The 25,737-nt window shown below is 45.6% G+C and overlaps 1 protein-coding gene and 1 long non-coding RNA gene across 6 annotated transcripts; one reads left to right on the top strand and one right to left on the bottom strand.

The window, feature by feature from the left end:
• The first annotated feature begins 1,561 nt into the window (after positions 1-1,561).
• On the top strand, positions 1,562-14,973 carry mvp (major vault protein). 4 transcript variants are annotated; one of them, XM_080905663.1, is made up of 18 exons: positions 1,562-1,686; positions 4,706-4,884; positions 4,996-5,191; positions 5,499-5,622; positions 5,748-5,879; positions 6,548-6,642; positions 7,168-7,404; positions 7,498-7,623; positions 9,431-9,649; positions 9,910-10,145; positions 10,215-10,412; positions 10,591-10,735; positions 11,255-11,466; positions 11,566-11,682; positions 11,978-12,104; positions 12,695-12,883; positions 14,049-14,200; positions 14,640-14,973. In XM_080905663.1, the coding sequence occupies exons 2-17, from the start codon at positions 4,721-4,723 to the stop codon at positions 14,172-14,174; spliced, it is 2,643 nt and encodes an 880-aa protein (XP_080761789.1). In that variant the 5' UTR covers positions 1,562-1,686; positions 4,706-4,720; the 3' UTR covers positions 14,175-14,200; positions 14,640-14,973. The 4 variants fall into 4 exon arrangements, with proteins under 4 accessions (XP_080761789.1, XP_080761792.1, XP_080761791.1 ...); XM_080905666.1 differs by having other exon boundaries at positions 9,434-9,649; XM_080905665.1 differs by having other exon boundaries at positions 1,571-1,686; positions 4,677-4,884.
• Positions 14,974-20,940: 5,967 nt separating this feature from the next.
• Positions 20,941-25,527, bottom strand: LOC308411708. 2 transcript variants are annotated; one of them, XR_013974443.1, is made up of 6 exons: positions 25,456-25,527; positions 24,652-24,720; positions 22,941-23,011; positions 22,785-22,822; positions 22,541-22,702; positions 20,941-21,994 (listed from the first exon to the last, which is right to left on the bottom strand). It is a non-coding gene; the product is annotated as an uncharacterized lncRNA (long non-coding RNA). The 2 variants fall into 2 exon arrangements; XR_013974444.1 differs by having other exon boundaries at positions 25,221-25,491.
• Positions 25,528-25,737: the final 210 nt, after the last annotated feature.

A 25,737-nucleotide genomic window follows, 5' to 3' on the forward strand; every position in this document is an offset into this window, starting at 1 on the left:
CAACAATAAAAACAACAATAAAACAGCGATGGTGCAGATTTCTGATTAGTTAAAAGCAAACACTCAGTTTTGGTTGGAGACGTCAGACCTCAGTGGTTCCTCCTTCAGTCGACTCTACACGATATAAAATGAGCTCCTTCAAATCTCACTGGGGCACAAAATCTGTCAGAGTAGTTGTATGTCTAAGACACCAACAGGCTGATTTATTTACAGCTCTAATAGGAACTCAGGTCCTTGTCCACGATTGTGGTTTTTCCCACAGGTTGACGTCTTTCGTGCCCTGGATTCAAGATGTCAACTAAGCTGCATCGATCACAGCTGTTCCCGGGATTATCAGGTTGAGTCCTTTTTGAAAATCTTTCAATATGAAGGATTTTTTGTTTCAAATGGGTCAGTTTGAGATGTAAAGACGAATCTACTGCTTTTTGTTGTTTGTTAGTTTGATTGTTTTTGGCCTTTTGTTGACTTTTATTTCCTTGAAAGAGTAGTTGTCAAACAGCTCGGTGATTTTTGAGGTGATTTCAAATCTACATTTGAGTAACAACAACAAAAGACACGATTCTTTTTGTTGTACATTATCATCTTTAAATGTGAATCTGAAATAAAAACAGTAACTGATGTCTGATAAAAACATTTTACATTTTTTACTTTCTAAAAATGAAGCATCACAGAGAGTTTGTTGAGAACAGTCGGGGGAAATCTTCAGCTCCGTCTCTGTATTGTTGTCATCAAATTAACTGGGACTGTCTTTAAGGCCTCATTAAAGCCCACTTTCTCTTGATTGGCTAACTTCCAGAAGCCTGCTGAGGGGCTGTGCACTATCGTATAAAGAACTGTGCTGTGGAACAGTTTTCTGTTTCTCTCGTCTGTTTTCTTGTGTATGTTTGTGGTTATTTTTCAGTTTTCTCTTTAATGTTGTTTCATTTCTTGGCCTGATCTGTAGCTTTGTTCTGTGCGTCTGTTTTTAAAAGGTGCTGTAAATAAAGTTATTCTGTCACAGCAGATTATCTCCCACTAAAGTCCAGATGAACAGAATTTCTTACCTGATGATTGAGCGTCTGAAGTATGAGGTGTGTATCACTGCACACTTTATTTAACCTGAATGTGTGACATCAGAACATTGTGTATGTATATAACCTGACAAGAGGCCCATTTATAACATGAAGGATAGCATGTAGTTCATGTGTTTTTCCAGCAGAGGGCGCTACTAACACAACAGCCCTGTCGGGATGTGGGAAATTCCTCCTTCTCCAGAGCTCCTGCGTAGTTACTGACCTGAGGTGCATATTTCTGTGTTTTTCATCATTTATGCTTAAAATGTAATGTTTTTAAATCTTGTTAATCTATGAGAAATGTGGAAATCGGAATTTCGACTTTTGTCCTGTGACTCACAAATTCACCGGATTGTTAATAATAGTTATGGTTCAAAAATATTTTAAATACTGTGTGTGTGTGTGTGTGTGTGTGTGTGTGTGTGTGTGTGTGTGTGTGTGTGTGTGTGTGTGTGTGTGTGCGCGCGCGTGTGTTTCCCGGACCAGATGACTCGCCTCTGCTGATCATTTCCGGGTTTGCAGATCTCTCTCGTCTTTCCCGCAGTGACTGCACTTCGGTCGGTTTTCTCCTCCGTGTGTGAGTCGGGACCCTGAGAGCAAACACAGAGCTGCCTGCTGCCGGCTTCGGGAAGAGGTAAGACCCCGAGGCTGTCTGACCGCTGCAGAACTTTGCTCTGAAATCTCAAACTTTAAACTTCAAATTCAAATTCAAATTTTATTTGTCACGTACACAGTCATACACAGTACGATATGTAGTGAAATGCTTGGACAACTGCTCGTGACCTAAAGAGAACAAAAAAGGAAAAGGCTATGAATGAGATAGGAAATAAATATGAAAAATTAAAAAGGGTAAATTTAACTAGGAAGGAATAAAATATAAATTAAGGTTAAAAATGAAATAACTGTACAACACAAATTAGAATGAAGGGTAAACTTCCGTAAGTGTCGGAGCAGATTTCTGAACAGCTGAAACAACTGAAGGTGGGGCGTGAACAAACATTACCCCACTTTTAAATCGGCTCATAGTACACCCGAAAAATAGCTTTTAATTGATTAGAATCTGAACTTTAACACGTGTTTGAGTTTCATTTTCAGTCTTCTGTCCTTTTGTTGTTCGCCTTGTAATCGGAAGGTTTCCGGTTCGAGCCCCGGCTTGGACAGTCTCGGTCGTTGCGTCCTTGGGCTACTGATGGTGGTCAGAGGGCCCGGTGGTGCCAGTGTCCGGCAGCCTCGCCCCAGGGTGGCTACAGTGTAGCTGCCATCACCAGTGTGTGGATGACTGGATGTGTAAAGCGTACAAATACAGGCCATTTGTTATCACGTCTCTGCTTATTCTCCTTTTAATCACTAAAAAAATCTCAGGGAACATCGAACTAGGTGAGTGCTGCCTCAGTCAAACACAGGGGCTTTCATTCAGAGTGTTTTAACGGAGTTTTGTGGGTTGCCAGGTTTGTAAACCATTCCATTTGTTAAGCGTACATGAGCAGCTGTTTGATCCTGCAGAGCCGCCTCCTCTGTCAGAGCTGATCATGTTACAGAGGAGAGGGAGCCACCCTCACATTTCCCATGTTATTGGACAGCCTGTGATGATGAGGTGAATGCTGCTATAAAAGCGCTGCAGGAAGCTGCTGACACCTCTGATACACGTAAAAGATGCTACAGGCTGAAACTGTCTGCGTCTTTACTCTTCAGCTCCACCTCCTCCACCCAGGGCTGGATTGGTGGTTTGGCACCCCTCCCCTATCTTCGCCGTGCGCACAGGCAGCCTGTAGAAAAAGTTCAGTGTGGAGAAGATGGAGCTGAAAATCTGAGAGAAAACAAGAAGAAAGTAAAAATAACAGCAGAATTAACGACAACCGTAGTAACAGGTAGTAAGCAGACCTCACAGCAGGCCGCGGCTGCACCAGCTGTGGAGACGTGAGGAAGAGACGAGGAAGATGAGACTAACGTGGTGAGAAAACAGGTGGAGGGAAGCAGAGATTGAAGGATTCGGCTAAATGAATGGCAGCTCTGACCATGAGCTAAGACTCGACTAAGAACTGACCCTGATCAAACCCCGCTTTGATATTTATAATCGAACAAAATCAAATGAAGCGGGCCGCCGGCGGCTTCATCATCCTCCGAGCGTCGCTGTGATCTGTGTGATTGATGGGTGCGAATCCAAAACAAAAGACAACGATTTCAATTTGAACTTGATCACATTAAAAAGTTGACAGTAGAATTTCTCATTTAAAAAGCTTCGTGCTGCGTTATTAAAGCTGCCCGCGCGGCTCCTTGTTCAGACGGCTTCACCCGCGTGTGCGAGGTGGAGGAGAAATACCCTGGATTACACCAACAAAGGTGGATGCAAATACTGTAACATGAGGTCACGTGGTCGGGGTTGGTTTAAGCTGATTGGATGAAGCTGCGGGTGAAGGAGCAGCTTTCACCACAGTCACACCTGCAGCGCTTCCTGTTACCTGCTCGCCGGTTTCATGCTTCCTCTTTTATTGGCTGTGCCTGACCAGGACGCAGCCTCGTGCAGAGCGTTTAGAAATCTGCAGACTACAGAGTTCAACGCAGTTTGGACACATCTACCTGTGTTGGTCAAGGAAGTAGTTTCGTGAGGTCACTTCCTGTGACAGTCATGGGAACCGGAATGTGAGGTTTTGTGGTTTAACTCAGAGACACAGGACGCGAGGCCCTGAGCTGCTGTTTGCAGAAACACGCCCTGTGCTCGGCGGCTCCAGATCCACGCCTCCTCTGTGGGTCATCAGTGTTTGCACATTGACTTTATTGTTTTCTTTGTGATTATTGATGATCGGCTGTTTCAGGTCGAGCTTGTTTTTCAGGTCATATGACACTCTGACTTTGAGCAAAGTGCATGCAAATGTTATTGGGCGCACGATCCTGCGCGATTTGTGGAGCCTGCTGTGTCTGATTCAGTCACAAGTTCCTCTCAGACTCCGTTTCAGCTCTTATCTCAGCAGCGTGTGAATGTTTGAGCTGATATCCTGACGCCAGTGTGCTCAGACTCACTCACTGTGTGATGTGTTTGCTCTTCAGGGTTGTGGATTCAGCAGAGGACGAGGTTTCGTGTTTCTGGTCGTGGCTCATAAACATGTCGCCAGAGTCTTTACAGACCTGGAATTTATGGAAATATGGAGATAAAATGACTAAAAGGCAGGCAGCAGACTAACCCGGCAGGTGAACCTAAACCCCGGCAGGTGAACCTAAACCCCGGCAGGTGAACCTAAACCCCGGCAGGTGAACCTAAACCCCGGCAGGTGAACCTAAACCCCGGCAGGTGAACCTAAACCCCGGCAGGCCTCTTATTGGTGAAACCTTTGCACCACCCACAGACTCGTGCTCTGCTGTGGAGGTGTCAGCCAGTCGTTTACAGAGACTTTGTTAGGGTCTGTGTTCAATAATCAATAACTGCCATCAGGCGGCTTGTATTGATTAGCTGTAGAAACAGGAGATGCTGACAGATGTCAGTAAAAAGCTGAACCAGCGTGAAGAAGTCTTCCCTCAGAGTCGGTTCTTTTTTTCTTCATTTGAAATCAAACGTGATAAAAATTGTTTTTTAAGGTTATTCTCAGCTTTTCTCTTTTCCTGATACACTTCCTTCTTTCCTCTAATAAGCCCCGCCCTCTCTATGCCATCATCTGCAGTAATTCGCTGACATCATGTCTAAGAAGGCCGGAAACCGCGGGCCAGAGATGGAGGGGCTGTTGGAGGCATCGATCATCCGGATCCCTCCGCATCACTACATCCACGTCCTGGACCAGAACACCAACATCGCCCGAGTGGAGATCGGACCGCTCACCTACATCCGCCAGGACAACGAGAGGTCAGAGGAAGCCGCCCTCCGGCTTCAGCAGGAAGACCTCTGACATTCAGGCTTCCTCGGGAGGAGCTCAAAACTTCATAACATCAAAGTCTTCTCCTTTTTTTCCCCCAGAGTGCTTTTCACTCCGGTGCGCATGGTCATGGTGCCTCCTCGTCACTATTGTGTGATCGCCAACCCCGTGGCCCGCGATGACGACAACCAGGTCCTGTTTGACCAATCTGGACAGGCCAAGCTGCGTCACGCCGACCTGGAGATCCGCCTGACCCAGGACCCGTTCCCCCTGTACCCCGGGGAGGAGATGCAACAGGTTTGTTCATTTATTTCACGGGAATTCAAACTTTATCAGGGAGACATAATGAAGATGAAAACATAAAGAAGTTATTAAAAAAGGATGAAAAGTCAGGCTGCAGGCTTCCAGAAACTGACCAATCAGAAGGAAGTGGGCGGTGCGGAGAATAAATCAGGCTTTTGAACTGAATCATGAACAGCTGAAAAAGTTCAATTTAACATTAAAGAAGAAGAAACTCTTTCACTGCGTGTTCTGTCATGGAAGGAGGAGTCACTGAAGAGTTTCTTTGTTCTCGCTGATTCGAATGACGATTTTTGGCCTCCAGGACGTGACGCCGCTGCAGATCGTGTACCCCGACACGGCTCTGCGTCTGCAAGCTCTGCTGGACTTTGAGGTGGAGGGAGGAGAGAAGAGAGTAGCTGGAGACGAGTGGCTGTTCGAAGGACCCGGTGTGTACTGGTTTGACTGGTTGTCAGAACAAATACTTCATTGATTTGCATTTTCCTTTTAATCTGCGTCTCTGAAAGCACGGCACGAGCTGCAATTACGATATATATCTCTCGTCTGGTTTCAGGGACCTACATCCCCAGGAAGGAGGTGGCCGTGCTGGAGACCATCAAGGCCACGGTGATCAGGGAGAACCAGGCCATCAGGCTGAGAGCTCGCAAGGAGGGCAAGGACAGAACCGGAGTCAACAGAGTGACAGGTAACACTCACCTGTGAGCACCCCTGAACTGTTTGAAGCTCCGCCCCCAAATGTACCCAAGAAGTCAGTTCACAGAGAGAAAGATCAAACTAAACAACTTTTTTTTGCATCTTGCACATGTGGAACTTATTTGTTTCCCTTTTTTCTTCTCTTGGTGGTTTTGGATGCTCAGATTTTCCTGCATTTTGTGATGAATCAACTTCACTTTGGCGTCACATAAAACCTTCAATCAAAGCTGATTATGATTAAACAGTAAAAATGAAATGAATACAAGAAATGAGGTTGGCTCCGCCTATTTCAGCTCCATACTTTTATTAATTCACTCTATTAGAATAGAATAGAATAGCCTCTTTATTATTATTCAGAACAAAACTTTGGGGCATTTACTCGCCATCAGACGATACATACAGGTATGAAAGAAATCTCTCTGATGTACAAAAGGATATCAGGGAAAACAGGGTGGCTTTGCATGATTGTAGTTCAAAATGATACTTAGTTCATCCTGTGTGTGAAATAAGCTGTTTAAGCTCCTCCTCCGTGAAACGTTGGGTTATGGTTCCCCTTTAAGCCCGAGGCTCACGGGGACTTCCTGTTTCCTCTGCAGATTCAGAAAAGATTCGTTTTATGTTCAAGTGTCACGAACTGTCTCACCTGTGTCTGTGGCTCAGGTGAGGAGTGGCTGGTCAGTAAGGTGGGCGCGTACCTTCCAGGCGCGCACGAAGAGGTGATTGACATCGTCAACGCTTTCATCCTCACTGACAAGGTAACCCCGCCCCTCATAGACGCCCTGAAACGACGACCTGCTCTTCACCTACACCTTCTCCCACACTGCAGCACTAAAGCCTGCACGGCCAGCACACACACAGACACACAGACACACACACACACAGACACACAGACACACACACACACACAGACACACACACACACAGACACACAGACACACACACACACAGACACACACACAGACACACACACAGACACACACACACACACACAGACACACACACACAGACACACACACACAGACACACACACAGACACACACACACACACACAGACACACACACACAGACACACAGACACACACAGACACAGACACACAGACACACACAGACACACACACACAGACAGACAGACAGACACACAGACACACACACAGACACACACAGACACACACACACACACACACACACACCTTCTTTAGTGTTTGTGGTTCACGAGCCATCAGAGAAACCACACGGATGCAGACGGTTTCTCTGACTGCTCGCTGTTGTCGTGTCTTCAGAAAGCGCTGCACGTGCGCGCCCTGCGGCCCTTCAAAGATGCCGGCGGGCGAGAACGTCGCACCGGGGAGGAATGGCTGGTCACCATGGCTGATAGAGAGGCCCACATCCCCTCTGTGGCAGAGGAGGTGGTGGGTGTGGTGGATGTAACCACCCTGAGCAGCAGGCAGTACTGCGTGATCCTGGACCCGGTTGGACCCGACGGGAAACCTCAGCTGGGTCAGAAGAGGGTGGTGAAGGTGAGGCGAAGCTTCAGTCTTGCTGTTTCTAGTTTTGCTGCGTTCGTGTCATTTCCTCAGGCCTGATCGTTTCCCCTCGTCTTCCTCTGTCAGGGCGAGCGCTCGTTTTTCCTGCAGCCTGGGGAGCACCTGGAAAACGGCATCCAGGACGTGTACGTGCTGTCGGAGGAGGAGGGGCTAGTGCTGCGAGCTGTGGAGGCCTTTAACGACACCCAGGAGGTAAGAAGAGAGCAAAACACAGAATCGCTTCATGTTTTGGTTTATTTTCCTAAAATATTCAGAAATTTGCATGACCGCCTAAATCACGGCTGCTTCATGCAAACCTTCGTCGTGTGCTTTCACTGTTAAACCCTTCGGTGAGCTGGATTTGAGCTCTTTCTGCATTTCTCAGGCACTTTCTCCTGAACTCTGCTGTATCTGCTCGCTTCTCTCTGGAGCGTCAGCTGAGCAGAAAGGAGAGACGGGACGAGGCGTTGTCAGATGAAGCTTGGGCCTGCACAGATGTGCTGCGGTTTAAAACCATCTTGTGCAACCGGTCGATCGGAGAGATTAAACAAGCAAACATGATAAGCTCAATAAAGAGGCCATCTGTAACGTGCTGCAGCTCTGTAAAGGCTGGTATGCAGGTGAAAGGCGTGTCTCTGGTCGAAAGGTGAGAACGCCTCGCAGTGCTGAGGGGTGTGGTTGAAAGGTTGGCTTTATCGCAGGTATTTCTAGGAACAGAGTGAACTCTGGTGCAGAGCAGTCATAGAAAGCAGCAGGTCAGGGTGAGGCCGACTGAGCGACCAGTCCTGTGGAAATATTTATTGTGTGCATATCTTTGGCAGTCGTTGAGGCTTTTTAGTCAGCGTCCTTCTAGGAGCAGCGCTCGCCACTCTGCAGCGCTCGAGCGCTGCAGGCGATCGTGGGGCGATCGTGGCTCAAGAGTTAGGAGTTCGCCTTGTAATCGGAAGGTTGCCGGTTCGAGCCCCGGCTCGGACAGTCTCGGTCGTTGTGTCCTTGGGCAAGACACTTCACCCGTTGCCTACTGGTGGTGGTCAGAGGGCCCGGTGGCGCCAGTGTCCGGCAGCCTCGCCTCTGTCAGTGCGCCCCAGGGTGGCTGTGGCTACAATGTAGCTGCCATCACCAGTGTGTGAATGGGTGGATGACAGGTTGTGTAAAGCGCTTTGGGGTCCTTAGGGACTAGTAAAGCGCTATATAAATACAGGCCATTTACCAATGAACAGAGAGCCAAAACTATCATCTCCTTCAAGTAGAAGCGAAATGGGACGCAGTCTTCTGGGGGCCAAAGAGCTAAAAGCCAACTGATCCTGGAAAGAAGAGAAATGAAACCAAGAAACGAGGCCTGAGCTCGCAGCCACAACACAGGAAAAAAGGTTTGCATCAGCCAAAGTGCCACAAACCTCCTACCACGTCCCAGCGCACGGTAACCAAAGCTTTCTCCTGCTGTGCTTCCAGTCAGCCGTCCAACAGCCTGTTTCTAACTGTGCTGTCCCGACCTTTGACCTTTAACATGGAAGTTAAATGTAAAACAGAAGTTTGTTCTTTCAAAGCAGAGATGAGACAATCCGCCTTTAGGCCTGAACCCTCACATACATCGAGCCATGTCTCTATTTATCTCATCATAGTGCATCAGAGGTAGTTTAACACGTGAGTCCGTGCATTAGAACATCTCTGATCCCAACTGGGTGGAAATGGGAGCCTCCAGCTGGAACTGGTTTAAATCCGGATCACTGGTGATCCTGTCCTTCACTTTCCTTTCCTAACCCAGACTAACCCACTCTCCTCTTCTTCTTCTTCTCTTCCTTCCTTTGACTCAACACCCCCACCCCCAAACCCTCTCCTGACTCCACCCACCATCACGCCTTCCACCTTTTCCTTTTATCTTCCCTTCACTTTTTTTACTCAGTATTTTCCTCCAATCCCGTCTCCTCCTCTCCCTCCCTCTCCCCCACCGCTCCAGTGCATCACCACATTAACCCTTCTCTCCGTCCTCCTCCTCTCTGTCTCCCGTTCTGTCTGCCAGCAGGAGGAAGACGACGAGGAGGAGGAGGAGGAAGAGCAGCAGGAGAGGGCCAAGCGCTCTCGCAGAAGCGGCACCCCCCGTCGCCCTGGAGACCGCTGGATGCTGCGGGGCCCCATCGAGTATGTCCCCCCTGCCAGCGTGGAGGTGTTGCTGCGGCGCCAAGCCATCCCGCTGGATGAGAACGAGGGCATCTACGTCAGGGACATCAAAACGGGAAAGGTAGGAGTGGCCTCAGCGTTCCCAGCCCCGCCTCTTTACATTGTCTTATATTTAGCAGAACGCTAAATATAACGCTAAGAGTCCTTAAACCTTCCTCGTGACCAGCAGGGGGCGACTCCTGCTTGTAAAGATTGCCTCAGCTCATCATCATCACAGGACCCTCAGTGCAGAGCGTTTAGGGTTTTCCTTTTATGTGTCACGTGTCTGTAAATGATTGATGATCGTGGTCAATGCCATAGCAACGTATTGCTGGTCTGCAGGTGCGCGCGGTGATTGGTCACACCTACATGCTGACTCACGACGAGGAGCTGTGGGAGAAGGACCTTCCTCCAAACGTCGAGGCCCTGCTGGGCGCTCGTCTCGACCCGCTTGCCGACCGCTCAGACCGCGGCCAGCAGGCACCGGCTGCCCCGAGGGAGAAGACCAGGGTGGTGTCCTTCAGGGTGCCCCACAACGCCGCCGTGCAGGTCTACGACTACAGGGAGAAGAAAGCCAGGTGGGCGCTGCTGTGCGTTGGAGTTGAATGAAGCTGAACTGCTGGTGCTGATGGTGGTTTTGTCTGCAGGGTGGTGTTTGGACCGGAGATGGTGATGCTGGGACCCGACGAGCAGTTCACCGTGCTGTCGCTGTCTGGGGACAAGCCAAAGAGGGCCAACGTCATCAAGGCCATCTGCCTCCTGCTGGGGCCCGACTTCTTCACCGACATCATCACCATCGAGACGGCCGACCACGCCCGGCTGCAGCTGCAGCTCTCCTACAACTGGTAAGCGCACGCTTGTGTGAGTCCGTGGAGAGGCCGGTTCACAGCACAGCAGCATGATCTCTGACTGCTCCGGGTTTTTAAAAAAAAAAGTGCATTTCCGGGTTAAAGCGCCGACAAACGCAGACGCCTCTCAGTTCTAAGTGTTTCTTACCTTGGCTCCTCCCCCTCTCCCTCACAGGCACTTCGAGGTGAAGTCTCGGGTGGACGCAGCCAACGCCGCGGCCGTGTTTTCGGTCCCCGACTTTGTGGGCGACGCCTGTAAAGCCATCGCATCGCGGATCCGTGGAGCTGTCGCCTCGGTGCAGTTTGATGATTTCCACAAGGTTTGTATCGGAACATCCAGCCTGTGATATCCTGATGCTTTTACATTCAGAATGAAATGAAATCACCAACTGATGAAGAACAAGCCGGTCTGCAGGTCAGGCCGACCGACATCCATCTCTGTGTTTGTGTTCTGGGACTTCGCTCGAGCAGCTTTGCATGATTCAGTTCGAAATAATCCTTCTTTGTCTCACACTGAACCTGAGAGCAGCCTGTGAAACGAGTTGTTTTACCCCCAGACCAGCGCAGGTTTGAGTAGTTTTCTCCTCATAATTAATGTCAGCTGAGTGTACTCAGGCTTGATAAGAACAAATGACTAAAGTAAAATATTAGTCGAAAATGTGCCTCCATCCGTTGTGGTGGGAGTCGCACAGGTCACAAGATTCAAATAGAAATATCAGATCTTCCCTTCAGCACCGTCTCTGTGGATCATAACTGCTCAGTTCATGTCCGAGTACAACGAATTGTTTAAAAATCCCAGATTCTGACGTGATCGTTGAGCCAACGTGTTTCTTCTGCAGAACTCGAACCGGATCATCTGCTCGGCTGTGTTCGGCTTCGATGAGAAGATGCAGGTTCGCTCGAGTCTTCGCTTCAGCCAGAACAACCTGGTGATCAGCAGCGTGGACATCCAGTCCGTGGAGCCCGTCGACCAGCGCACACGAGATGCCCTGCAGAAGAGCGTCCAGCTGGCCATCGAGATCACCACCAACTCCCAGGAAGCGGCTGCACGGTCCGACACGCACACACACACACACACACACACACACACACACACACACACACAGCATCAATGAGACGTCGCAGCTTCATGAGGTTTGCTTGTGTGCAGACACGAGGCCGAGCGTCTGGAGCAGGAGGCCCGGGGGAAGCTGGAGAGGCAGCGCATCACCGACCAGGCCGAGGCGGAGCGAGCCAGGAAGGAGCTGCTGGAGCTGGAGGCGCTCAGGTGAAGCCAGACGCCACCAGCAGGAGAAAATCAGAGCGTTAGATGGCTCTTAAATATCTTCTCAAGGTCACAGGATGCAAACAAACCACGACGCCTAACGTTATCAATTATGAGACTTCGACATGTTTTATGTCTGTCGTCACATTTTTGTCCAATTTTTAAAGATCAGCTTGGAGCTGCTTCCATGAGGCAGAGCTCGAGTGTAACACACAAAGACTCTGACAGACTCCAACCGTCAGAACTAATTTACAACAAACTGCAGACAAAACTAAAAGTGTGTGTGTGTGTGTTTCAGCGCGGCGGTGGAGAGCACCGGAGCGGCGAAGGCTGAAGCTCAGTCTCGGGCGGAGGCGGCTCGGATTCAGGGAGAGGCGGCGGTCAGCGAGGCCAAACTGAAGGCCGAGGCTCAGAGGATCGAGGCGGTACGTTCACACTTCCTCCCTTTCAGTATAAAACATGTCAGTAAAATCTGCCGCCTGCTTTAAAGTAACGAGTCGGCATCAAACGCTGACTCACAGCTCACTGATTCACCAAAACGATTAAAAGTGAGCTTGAAATAGAGTTCAAGGGTCGAATGATGTCACACCGATTAATCCAGTTTACATGAACAAAAACACAAAGACTTTGTGCTGGATGGATTTAACCTCGCCGTCTGAAAGAAGGCGCCGGCTCACGAGTCCCAGTTTAAACGGATTCAAAAGAAAAAGTGACGCCGCGGAGTCGAAGCTGTCCAAGTCAAAAAGAAGAAGCTGGCAAATTATCGCGCAGATCTAAACAGCTGTGTTAAAAAATTCTCTCTCGTCTCCATGGCGATATTTTCTGTCACATGTTTTGGCTGTCGTCTCTTCGTTGTAGTATTTCTGTCGTAGCGCTACGTCAAAGTTTTCCCTCATCCTTCTTATCTGCTCCATCTCCACACCAGCTTTATTCAGTTTAATTCAGCCTCGAGGTGCTTTTTATTGTAAGGTCGACCCTATATGTCTCTGTAATGTGTGTGTGTGTGTGTGTGCAGGAGGCGGAGCTGCAGCGCCTGGCGAAGGCTCGTGAGCAGGAGCTGAGCTATAAGAAGGAGATCGACCATCTGGAGGTGGAGAAGCAGCAGCGGCTGGCTGAGATCGAGAGTCAGCGCTTCAAGCAGATGATGGAGAGTTTGGGCAGCGAGACGCTGAAGGAGATCGCCAGAGCCGGCCCCGAGATGCAGGTACAACACCCACGCCGCTGACACCACACCCACGCCGCTGACACCACACCCACGCCGCTGACACCACACCCACGCCGCTGACACCACACCCACGCCGCTGACACCACACCCACGCCGCTGACACCACACCCACGCCGCTCACACCACACCCACGCCGCTGACATCACAGCCACGTCGCTGACACCACACCCACGCCGCTCACACCACACCCACGCCGCTCACACCACACCCACGCCGCTGACACCACACCCACGCCGCTGACATCACAGCCACGTTGCTGACACCACACCCGCGCTCACACCACACCCACGCCGCTGACATCACACCCACGCCGCTGACATCACAGCCACGCCGCTGACATCACACCCACGCCGCTCACACCACACCCACGCCGCACGAACATGAAATGCTCCGAATTATTTTAAGAATAAGAAAGACTCTGCTGAGAGTCTACGCCACACACAAGCTGATTATGTGTTTATTATAATAAACATTATTGTGTTTATTAAAGCAAAAAGGTTTTTTCTGCTCTTTGTAGACGTCTGACAACAGGTTTCATTTCACTGAGCCATCGCTTTTATTTTGAAAAACCACACCATACTTGTTAACCGACCACCGAGCGAGAGTAAAACTAGAAGCACGCGTGTTTCAGACCAGACGCACGAGACTTTGTTTCAAAGATCTGTGTTTGAAAACGTGTAACTGAAGGCGACACGCTCGCCATCGAGCTTCAACCTCAGTGGTCTGTGTACGAACGGCGTGATGATGAATAGGGCGCGACGTTGAACTGCAGCACAGACTCGTTACAGTCTGTCTATTGAAGATTTATTAACGCAGTCTTTGCTTTTAATTTGCGCTTGTTTACTTTTCCATCACATCGCTCGCCTGACTCGGACGCTGGCCGCTTTTTGCAGCGTTTGCTCGAATAATAAACGTGTAATAATGAATTAAAACAAATTCGAGATTGTTTGCAGATGAACCAGAGTAACGTTTATCGTCTCATTTAAACCTGTTACTGCTGCGCAGGTGTTTATGCTGTCTTATAATGGGGGGGTTATTTTAAAGCATCTGCCCCAAAATAAGGTTTTAAGCCTTGTTTTAATTTCTCTTGTTGTTTTTGCTGCTGCTGAGCTTAAAACTGTCTGCACTGGTTTGTTTCCTCCAGGTGAAGATGCTCCAGTCTCTGGGGCTCAAGTCCACCCTCATCACGGACGGCTCGTCTCCCATCAACCTCTTCACCACAGCCAACGGCCTGCTGGGGGCGCTGCCGGGTCAGGGACAGGCCCAGTGAGGAAGAGGAGGGGAACAGATGTGAGAGTAAACCTCAGCAGATCTTCTCTCTTGTTTCTGTTACTGCCGACTTCTCAGTGATTTCATTCAGTTTCTGCAGCCGTCAAACAAAACCCATCTTTTAGCCTCGTTCATCAGCTCTGTGCAAAGAAATGTTTCTTTTTAATCATTTAAGCCCAAATTTGTTTAACTTAACACGAGCGTGAAACGTTAGACTGTGACGAGGCTCAGAAACATGAAGCTGATGCACCTGAAGGACACAGACCCTCATCACATCTCGTTTTTTAGACTCGTCATCGACTAGTTTAGAACAACTGACTTTTCAAAATAAGAGCCAGAGGAACAAATATGAAAGCACTGCTGGTCGAAATTAACAACACCTGATGGTTCAGTGGAACAAAGGTCACTGATGAAGACGACTCCTGACATTTAGGAATTTCTTTCTGTTGTTTTCTTTATTTTTCAGGTTCAACATTGGAGGTCGTGACGGGTTTTTTCCACCTACCTACCTACAATATGTTAAAGTTCAATATTAAAGCGATGTGTGCTGGCCGGAGGAAGTGAGGTGCGCACGTGTCGGAGAACCCGCAGCGAAGATGTCGTTCACCGTCCCACGCTGACAGCCAAAGATTTGTTCCTACTGAGCACTTTTTCTCCCAAAGCTAAAAATGCTGTTTACAGATGTTGACTCTGGTGTGTGGATGTCTCTGCCTTACAAAGTGCTCATGTTCTTCCTTCTGTGGTTTTTTCGCTGAAGCAATATTAAAACTGACGTCCTCCGCTGTGCCCGTGTTTTATTTTCATGAGCTGCTCTGATTCGCCAATAATGAGCAAACAAAAGCTCCAAACGCTCAGTTCATGACCGTGTTTCTACTCCCGGCCCTGTGTGAGGTCATGGGGTGTCCCCTCTCTGGGTTCAAATGTTCCTCCAGTCCAAAAGCAAAGCGTCCTCACCTTCAGCTCCAAAGGATCACGTGTTCTCTCAGCTGTTACAATAAAGTCAAACAAAGGTTTGTTTTCCATCTAAATCTGATACGCCCCATTCTGATTGAAGGATGTATGAAACGGGGTCAGTGAAGCCCAGGACGAGGGGGCAACTGTGCTCATTAAAAGGTCAGGTTGTGGGTCACTGATAGGTGGAGACAGACCCTGTTCATCAGTCAATCAGAAGAAAGTCTCAAAGGTCAAAGAGCACACGAAGGCCTGGCGTAAAACAAGCAGGGATGATTTTGAGCCGCGACCCACGCAAAGCCAAAGAGCGAGGCGTGGCCCGTTTAATCCACCTGAGAAAATCCACCTGAAGGAGCTACTCGGTCTTCTCCATTTGGCCACAGGTTCTCATCCACATCACATCTCATGTCATCTAGGGCAACACACCTAGGAAAGAATCTTCTGGCTGCCAGAATTGAAGGAGTTGAAAAATTGAAGCAGTAACACCTGTGCAGATGTTCATCTACAATGAGAATCAGCTGTGGCTGGTTAAACTGCATTTTTAGATTTAAAATATGTTTCAATAAAATATTGCTGTTGGATTTTGCTGTCTTTTCAAGTTTTGCATTGTGTTATTGTTTTGGCCATAAGTTTAACAGTTTTGAAAACAGTATGTAAGCTCATGCAAAATGTCCTGTACGTACAAAGATTTTTGGCCGTTGTGTCTGAGTGAGAAGATAATTCATGAAATTTGAGAGATGTAGTCATTGAATGCATTTTGTGCCAAAACAATGATAACTGGTCCTCAGTTTAGCCCACATAGACTTCTGTTGTGCTCACTGTGTGAGGAGTTTTGCAAACGTGACCTAAGTATTGAGACATGTGTCCTAGCGTCTGTAAAAAACTGTAATAGTTAAATATTATTGTTGAGGGGCACAGACAGGACTCCGCACGCACACACACATAAAATTTTTTTTTTTTTTTTTTTAAAAGTTGCCTCAACAAAAGGGCACTTTGGGCACCCATCAGGAAAGGGGCGGGTGCTCAAGCCCCTCTAGCCCCCCCTCTGCACGTGCCTGACCCTAAGACCTGACCAACTTGGGTGGCCAAGCTTCTGCTGGTCTAGCTTTTAGGGTCACTGAGACACGCAAACCCCCCCGACCACATTATGGTGGTAATCCCTCAGGGGGAAACAGATTTCAGTCAGGTTTCAGAGCTCATCACAGCACAGAAACAGCTTTGAAAACTGCTAATTTAAATAAAAGTAAAACAAAGTAGGCCAAGTTATAAAGAAAAAGGCAAATTCACCAAGTCTTGAAATATAAAAGTGAAAAATAGAAATACAGAATAAAATAAAATATCTTTACAACCAACAACATAAAATCTATCTTAATTACATGACCTTATTTTGCAAAAATGAAATGAGAATAAAATCAGACATTCAATTTATGGACTCAAATTAACAGAGTCGCATTAAACGCACCTCACTGCCTGCCGTAGCTGCACCTCAAAGGTTGGATTTAACCAAAGTCCCGCAATTAAAGGAAATTTAAAAAAATGTTTCTAACAGATACAGTGAAGAACATTAAAATCGTTCACTGTCAGTTACAGCCGCTATGACCCTGACGCCCTGCCTACTGAGAAACCTGCCCCCGGGTCATCTGCATACTAACAGTGATTGGCTGAGGGAGGGTGAGCATGCGCACAAACACAACCGCGGTAAAGTGAGCCGTCATTTGTGAGCCGCGGTCAAGCCAGCCGCCTCCTATCCGCCGCATAAATTTCCTTGCGCTTTTACACCAGTCTTTACGGTAGCGCCTTTTCGCTTTATATCCCGATTGAAAGCCTAGGCCCGCGCACACGTGCACGCGCGCGAACACTCACACGCGCATGGGCGCACACAAATTACAATGAAACAGCCCAATACAGTCAATACAATTATGGAAATGTCAGAAATTCATTAAAAATCATCCTGAGTAGTTGAGGTCCAACTTTCAACAGATTCTTTCTCCGGGACACCTACTGTACCTGTGTGCCAGGTTTCAGCCAGATTCACTGTAAAATTCCTCAGAAATTAATGGAAACTTCTATTCATTTATATACAGTCAATACAATAGAATTATGTCAATTTTCAAAAATTGCATTTATAATTTTATAATGCATTTATAATTTATAAAAATTGCATATAAATGTCCTTTAATCTTTGAGGAATTTAAAGTAAATCTGGATGAAACCTGGCACACAGGTACAGTAGGTGTCCCGGAGAAGGAATGTGTTGAAAGTTGGACCTCAACTACTCAGGATGATTTTTAATGAATTTCTGAAATAGACATAATTGTATTGACTGTATCGGGCTGTTTCATTGTAATTTGTGTGCGCGCGTGTGCGTGTGACTGTTCGCGCGCGCACGTGTGCGCGAGTATAGGCTTTCAATCAGGATATAAAGCGAAAAGGCGCTACCGTAAAGACTGGTGTAAAAGCGCAAGGAAATTTATGCGGCGGATAGGAGGCGGCTGGCTTGACCGCGGCTCACAAATGACGGCTCTCTTTACCGCGGTCAAACACAGCACGGAGCGAAAGAGCGAACGAGATGTGAAATATGTCATCTCATGTGTGCCTTTTCTAGCGGTTTTGCAGCTACTGTAGTGAATCGTGTCCATGTTCAGTTTGGTGGTAAACTATTATTTTCGTTCTCAACTTGTAAAAGTTTGACTTGAGCGGGCAGGATGTTTGTTTGAGGGGGCAACGCCCCCTCTTGGCCCAGTGTATAGCCCGGCACAGAATGAACAGGTGAGATTGGGACCACTGGGACCATCTTCATCATTTATTTCACGTCATTTTGAGTTTTGCATCTGGGTTGGGTTTGGGATCACCAGCTTCACGTCACAGTGACGTTTAAACGTTGAGAGTGATCAGAGAGGAAACCGATGTTTAAGGCGCCATCAGCAGACGCTCCAGCTCCAGCTCTGGGCAGCGTACTGAACACTGGGGCTTGTGCTCCCGTGTGTCCACTAGAGGGAGCTCACAGAGTTCTCTGTTGGTGATCATGCTGTGGCGTGTCCCAGGTGAGGTTGTAGATTTTAAAGCTGCACATAGGCTGAAGCTATCACACTTAAGGAGCAATGAAACAACTACAGCTTTACTCCGAATATTACGTGTCTTTGTACTCCCCACAGATCCACTGGATCTAAATGAAAATGATCGATCCTGTGCAGAGCCACCATGATTTTCTGCATGTTTGAAATTTCGGACATGTGAACACAGGACCCCCCGCTGGAGCCCCCAGTGGACAATAAAGGAACTGCAGGTTTCAGTCCCGGTGTTTGCAAACGCTCATGCTTTCTCTGCACAGCGACCCCGATCACACCGATCAGCCTGAGCGACAGAGAGGCACGCGTGTGAAAGAGCATGTTTTTAGTCTGTTATTAGGATGGACTCGATCGCAGGCACGTCAGGGCGAGCAGCTCTGCAGAGACGAGGTGGCTCCTCTTTAACTCAATTCATCGACCCTGTAATTGAATCAGGGGAGGATAATGAAATCCCTCAAGGTTGACTCTAACTCTCTCCAACTGTCTCCTCTCTTTCAGGTTCCTCTTCATCTTCTGTTATCGACCCATCGCCCTCTGCTGGCTCCGCGTTTGCGTGGATATCCAGGATTCATCGATAAATCAGCTGATCGATGCCACAGAAACCCTGAGTAGTAAACGGCGAGCGTCACAGTCAGACTGAGAACAGAGACGTGTGTTTGTGCAGCGACTTTTCAGTAGAAATGAATCTTAATTCATTAAGAAACTGACAGAAAATTAACTGGTGACTCACCCAGTCCTGCACTAATCTAATCTTTCCTCCACGTAGGACTTTGTGTCAGATTTGCTCTTTTTCACATTTTTAATAGACTCGTGAAATGTTTATGTTCTGACTCTTCTTTTTTCTCTTACTTGAAAAAACAATAAGATCCAGAAACACAATGGTTCATGACATCCAACAATCGCGTTATATTTTCAGAATGATGCCAGAAACACTCAGCGTTCACCTCAGCGTCTCTCTGCAGAGAGGTCGGCATCTTCCAGGCGACCAGTCGGGACCTGTGTGTTCTTCACATCCACCAGATCCAAGCTGAAGCGAACACAGCAACATTTACTGCAGGTTCGACTTCAGCCTGTAACCAGCATCACGCAGAGAAACACATCTGAGAGCATCTTCCTGCATATATTATGCACTTTTGTGCTCATTTAATTCCTTGTTTGTTCTGTATCTGCTGCTTTCCTGTGTATCAGTGACAGCTGTCTGCTTGCATACGTAGTACTTGCTTTGGTCCTATTTCTATTATCTTCCTTTTATTCTCTATGTTACTTGTTAAGCATACCCTTGGTTTTAAGTGTGCTTTATAAATAAAGTTTATTATTATTATTATTATTCCTGATAACCAATCGGGAGGCCACGTCGAGGACAATCCAAAGACCTGAATCTCCTGAGTGCATTTTAAAATCACCACCCTGTGAGCCAGCGGGCACAGATTCACCCTCCTCAGATCCTCAGCAGGGAGCCAGACGGCAGCGGCGTCACGCTAAGCTCCAGAATGCTCGCCAAGGTGACATGAAGGCAGGCGAACGCAGAGAAACCAAATGCACCTCATAAGCACCCAAAGCACAGATTTACTGCACAGCTGCACAGAAAACGCTCCGCGGCAATAACAGCCCAAGAAGAAGAAGATCAGAAGCACCCAGCGCTGCCGACTGAAGCCTCCGTCACACCATGAACTCCACAAGTATATACACAGTACACAACTGCACACATCCAACCACAAACAAAGAAATAACAACAATAACAATGAAGGCGAACCTTCAGGGTCACGATCTGCACAACAGCAACTAGACTTGTTTTCCATTGTGCCCTGGTACTGTAGGAACGCGACACTCAGAAGCAGCTTTTGGTCACAGCTGTCCTCTCGTGAGTTTCACCGTTGGTTCTGAAAAACGGACTGAAAGGAAAAAGGCAGCAGGGTGGAGACAAAGGCTGAAGCAGCTCCGACTTCGATTCGTCACCACGTCACATGATCAACAAGGAATCAATCAATCTTTATTTATAAAGCACTTTTCATACAGAAAAAATGTACAAAGTGCTTTACATAGTTAAAAGCAGCCCACCCCACCCTCCAACTCACTCCCCACACTCTCAATACACGTATATCCCCCCACCCCCACCCACCCACACACACATACACACACGCGCACACTTAAAGAGTAAAAATTGGGCTGGGCTCGCATGAGCCAAGTGAGGAAACATTATAACAGGGAGCCGTCTGCACCGGGAGCCGGTCACAGACCGCAGCCTCCGGGCTGGGCACACAGCCGGAGGGAGGCCAAGGAGCCCCCCAACCAGGCTGAGAGGACCCCAGAGACCCAGCAGCCACGGTCAATAACAGCCCCGGTGCAGAGAGCGCCCTCCGAGGAAACACTGCACTGTAAAACCTGACAAGTTAAGTTAACGCAAATGATTTGGGGAAACCGATTGCACCAATTGATTCAAGTTTTATAACTTAAACAGTTTGGGGTTATTTAAGTACTTTATTAGAGTCCCAAGAACCCAAAGCAAATATGATAATGTAACTCAAATGCATTATGTTTATTTACTCATTGTATTTAGTATGTTTCAACTTAAACCATTAAATTTCTTGTACTAAGATGCTGTATTTATTCAAACTTATTTAAAGTGTTACATGCTCATATTCAAATTAAGTTAAATTAACTTAAATAGTTGTATTTAAACAACTTAATCCAATTGGGGAAACCGATTGCACCAAATGGTTCAAGTACTATTAACACAAAACCAAGCTATTATTCTTTCCATTCAGTTTTTATTAACTTTAACTGCAGAGAAAATACAGAATGAATACAACCATACTTTCAGTCATAACCTATGACTGCTAAAGCCATTATCAAATAACAAATAATTAGGCATTTTAAAACTTGCACTTTTAGGGAATTTTGAATGTTTTTTGTAGCATTTTGAAAATCGATTAAATGTACAAAACACAAATTTAGTCATGTAGACCTGATACATAGGTGTACATCATAAAAAAACAATAGTCTAGAGGCAATTAGAGCCATAACAATCACAATTTTAAGTAACATTTAGTATAATAATGAAATCACATGCACTACAGCAATGCAACTATAGAAAACAGCTGAACTAAGGATGTCACTAACAAAAAGTATTCTCAAAGGTATTTGTGGCTTCGCAACAGTTTTGCCCAGACCTCGAGTGAACTGGCACTCATCACACAATTAAAAAATAAAGCATGAAAGTATACTGTACATATTGACTAATTATCAGTTATCTCGCAAAAGATTTCCATGTAACTAAAATATGTTTTTAGAAATAAGCTTAAGATTACACACTATGTGAAGATTTTTTTCAATCACAAACAAAACGTCAAATATGGATTTTCTCCTTATTCTTAGCTTTCTCCACATTGCCTTTTAGAAAGCTAATTACCCAGAACAAATAAAACTATTGAAGCCATTCACAGATAACTGAAAAAGCACGAATATAGTGACCAGTGAAAAACAAACATCATCTGCACAAGCTCATTTTTTAGTGTCTGCAATTTTGGTTTTAGTTGCTTTCTCTCATCGTCTAGCTTCAGCAACACTACTTGAATGAACTCAAAAAAGCCAGTATACTTCATAGGATAGCTCAGATGCAGAGCATAGATTAGCCCAAACAAAGACACCAGGGCATCAGTCCATGAGTGATGAGTCATAACAAACTGATCTTCAAGTTCTATGAACACTTGGCGTGGTGAGAAAGGAACTCCTCCAGGCACCTCCTCTTCATCGACATCAGCAACCAGAGCAATTCTATGGCTTCATAGAACTCAATTTCACCCTAAGATATAATACAGAGTGCACAATTATTCATCTGTAATATCTCTGTTAAAAGCATAAATACAAATGTTCAGGCACCTTTCTTCAGTTTTTCAAATTCTATATATCATAACATGTTTTAAGTTGACAGTGAAGGTTCATTTTTCATTCATCCAGGTAGTCAAATCAAGGATGAAAGAAGTTTATAAGTCATTCAACTTCACGTCTTCAACTTTCAACCCAAGTCCAGATGACTTATAAACTCCTTTCAACCTTTTTTAAATTCAAATGTGCAAATTATTGTAATACCAAAGTACCTTGCATGTTTTGAAAATCTCTGAGGTACATTGGTAGGCCGGCCAGAACTGCTGTTCTAGTTGCATAGATGTCGTTTGTGTCCTTATATATATATATATATATATATATATATATATATATATATATATATATATATATATATATATATATATATATATATATATATATATATATATATATATATATAAACAAACACATAACAATGGCAACTGCCAAGCAAGCAGAATAATAATTAGTATCTTTTAAATACCTGTTTTCCATATGCCGACAAAAGCTGCTCCATCCTTTCACCGACCCGTCCAGTTTTCCTCTTTTTGTAAAGTCCAGTCAGCTGAGGAGCATAATCATCCAGCGCAGCATAAAACACATGTGGCAGATTCTGATTGGTGATCCGATGAAATTCAAAGTAGAGCTGAAGAGAATTCCAAAAATATTATAAGCAAAACACAGCATACTATATGAGCAGCAAATGTTATATACATAGTTGTACTTACCTGTGTCTCATGAAAGAGTGCTGGCCATGGTCCCTCACCTGGCAAAATTTGAGGTTATTGGATGAGGGCGATTAACTTTGTCAGAATGTTGGTATGGAAAGTGCAGAATTGCTCTGTTTAAGTCTTCTAAGTTAAAATATCTCTTAGAAATCAAACCTTTAAACAATGTGCCAACTCCACTGAAATGACACCTTCAAACAGGTCGTGTAGGAAGTCAGGTGGGAAGCCTGTGACAGGATGAAAGAAAGAGAGATGGTCAGAAGGAACACAGGTGTTTTTAACACCATAGTTTTCCTTAATGTCATCATTCTGAAGCTCTTGCACAATAATTATCATGAGCATCTTTTGTTCTCATTACATAATTCCCTGTAACAGCATTTTCTGTTTGCATTTCTGTTTGGGTGGCATGACAAAACCTACAGAAATATGTAGACCTGAAACTCTCATTGAAACCAGCAAGTCCATGGGCAGAAGGTTGTCTGCCACAACAGAGTAGACAGTGCCTTTAAGACATTCACCAAGAGTCTCAATGTAGGCACCTACTTCTTCAAGAGTTTTCAGATCATTTAAGAGTGGTGACAGCATTTCCTTACACCCAAACTGGCGTACATCATTGGAATTGCACAGCAGAGCAAGCTGGGTGCAGTGTAGAGCAGAACAAGATTTAACTGGAAAGTTTTCCAGTGTCCAATAAACTGCAAAGACTTTATGTATTTTCTTTGAGGTACCAAGTGGGTTTGTGATCAAAATCATCCACATAAAGTATCATTGACAATTTCTGTCCCTCTTGTGACAGTAGAACATTTTCCTGGTAGTAGGATCCATCACAAAATGACATGAAATGTCCAGGAATCTGTGTGGGTGCTTGTTTAATTTCTTCAAGCACATCATTTTTTTTCAACAACAATTGCAAAGATGTGAGAATAGGCACATACATATAAGTGTGCTTTGACGATTCAATTAAATACTCCACAGGTTTGACATATGGAAAATTTGCTTCGTAATATGATTTCCTCCTCTTTGCTGTAGATAGTGGTCCTTCAGATGTGACACATTTATGTAAAACATTACTATCAGAAACTGCCTGACAAATCTCATCCACCAGTTTGTCCGTATATGTACAGTTGTGCTTTTTCAGTATATCTACAACTGATTTTCTAACCAAAGGTTGTGATAACAAAAACAACTGATCAATATGCTCAATAATCTCCTGTGTTGCTCTCTGGGACACATGGAGAAGGGTCTGCATTTTCAAGAAAAATCCAGCCAGATTGTATTGCAACTGCTCTTCTAAACCCTCAATTCCACTGATTTCACTGGTGGATGCCACTTGATTGTCATCTGATGACTCTATTGAATCAAGCTGCATGTCATCTTTTTGTTCTACATTTATAACACTTTGCACAATGCCTTCATCGTAACTTGTTGAATTTTGGTGGTCTCTGCATTTGTGGGCATTGAAGGTTGAGTAGACATTGGTTTTAAAATTGCAGTTCTTGAAAGGACATGGAACAGTTTCTTTTCGTTTTAAATGCCCCCTCAGATGGATAAACATTTGGCTTTCAATAAATGGCTGCTTAAAATTACACATAGAGCAACAAAATCCATAATTATTCCAATCTGGATAAGAACCGTCTTTTCTTTGCGTGGGAGTGTGCATTGTTGACATGTGTATCTTTAATGAATTAAATGTATTAAATGTACACATGCATGTGTTGTAGAGACAGGGTAAGGGTGAAATTGTGGAGTACTGACCATGGTTGAGCCGATAATGCTTCAACAACATGACTTTTATGGCAGTAGAAAAACTAGACAAACTACACAACTTGCAATTCCACATTTTGATACCAAATCGTTTTAAAATCACCTTTACTGGTTGTCTTTAGTGCAGTGCTGGATGATCTCTCGGCATGCTACTGCTCCTTCAATCGTCAGACTGTAATAACACAAAAGCCATGAGGACAGAAAGCTAGCAGAACAGTTTTTACTTTTACTTCACTTAAAAACAGTCAATCTGAATAACACAAGCTTGGAAAACAGTAAGATTTATTCTTGCACTACAGTTCATTTTCAATTCAGGTTGGTCAACTACTCTATACGTTATAAAATAATAAAGCAATTTTACACAAGTGAAGTACACAATAGGCTAACCCTTGGAAAGTACAGAGTCAGAAACGTTTAGGTTTGGTGCAGTGCAGCTTTGAAAAGGTAAATTATTTCGCGACTAAAATGCCACTAACCATCATATTCAAAATTTGTGAAGGCGAACTTGTCCGTTAAACTCTTAAAATTAACACTAAATAAATTTTCTACTATTTTCACTGTGTCAAAAGTAGGCTACATTTGAACTTGATAAAGGTCAGAGTCAGAAAAGCGTAAACACTGATTTTACCAAAGGTTTTGTGGCATGCAGTTTGCAAAAATCAGACTACTTACCAACTATTGATTGAAACAAGCCACCAACCGTTAATTTTTTAAATTGTGAAGGCAGACTCCATACAGCGCTAGGCGGGAATTGTGTGCTGGCAAGCTAAGTTACGAGCTACTACAACAAAGTAGTCTGATAAATTACAACGAAGTACAACTAAAACAAAGCAGTCTGATAAATGTACGTTTTGTATGCTAGAAGTAAGCATTAACAAAAAAACATAAAAATAACTTTATCTTGTACTTTCCACTCTCTTGACGAGGCTCCTGTCTCATGGCCGACAAGTCCAGGCAAAACACTGGGGGCGGGGCTGTGGATGATGACTAATACAAATGAATCCGGTTGTTCAGTCTGACGTCACTAGCCGTGTCTGGACCTAAACTCCGCTGCAGGTCCATATATCAAACGATCACTGTGGCATTACTGAGAGTTGAAAAACTGTCTAAAGTCTTTCATCTTTAATAAAATGATCAGCGTTCTGCTCTACCAGGTGTAACAATTGAGTTTAACATCCAGGCATCCATG

This window comes from Rhamphochromis sp. 'chilingali' (assembly GCF_963969265.1).
Source record: "Rhamphochromis sp. 'chilingali' genome assembly, chromosome: 15".
NCBI lineage: Eukaryota > Metazoa > Chordata > Actinopteri > Cichliformes > Cichlidae > Rhamphochromis > Rhamphochromis sp. 'chilingali'.

What these genes read in the sequence shown, in the direction of transcription:
- mvp (XM_080905663.1), top strand. Translation starts at nt 4,721, where the DNA reads ATGTCTAAGAAGGCCGGAAACCGCGGGCCAGAGATGGAGGGGCTGTTG. An exon ending in ATCCGCCAGGACAACGAGAG is followed by an intron (nt 4,885 to 4,995) that starts GTCAGAGGAAGC and finishes TTTTTCCCCCAG; the next exon opens with AGTGCTTTTCACTCCGGTGC. An exon ending in CGGAGTCAACAGAGTGACAG is followed by an intron (nt 5,880 to 6,547) that starts GTAACACTCACC and finishes TCTGTGGCTCAG; the next exon opens with GTGAGGAGTGGCTGGTCAGT.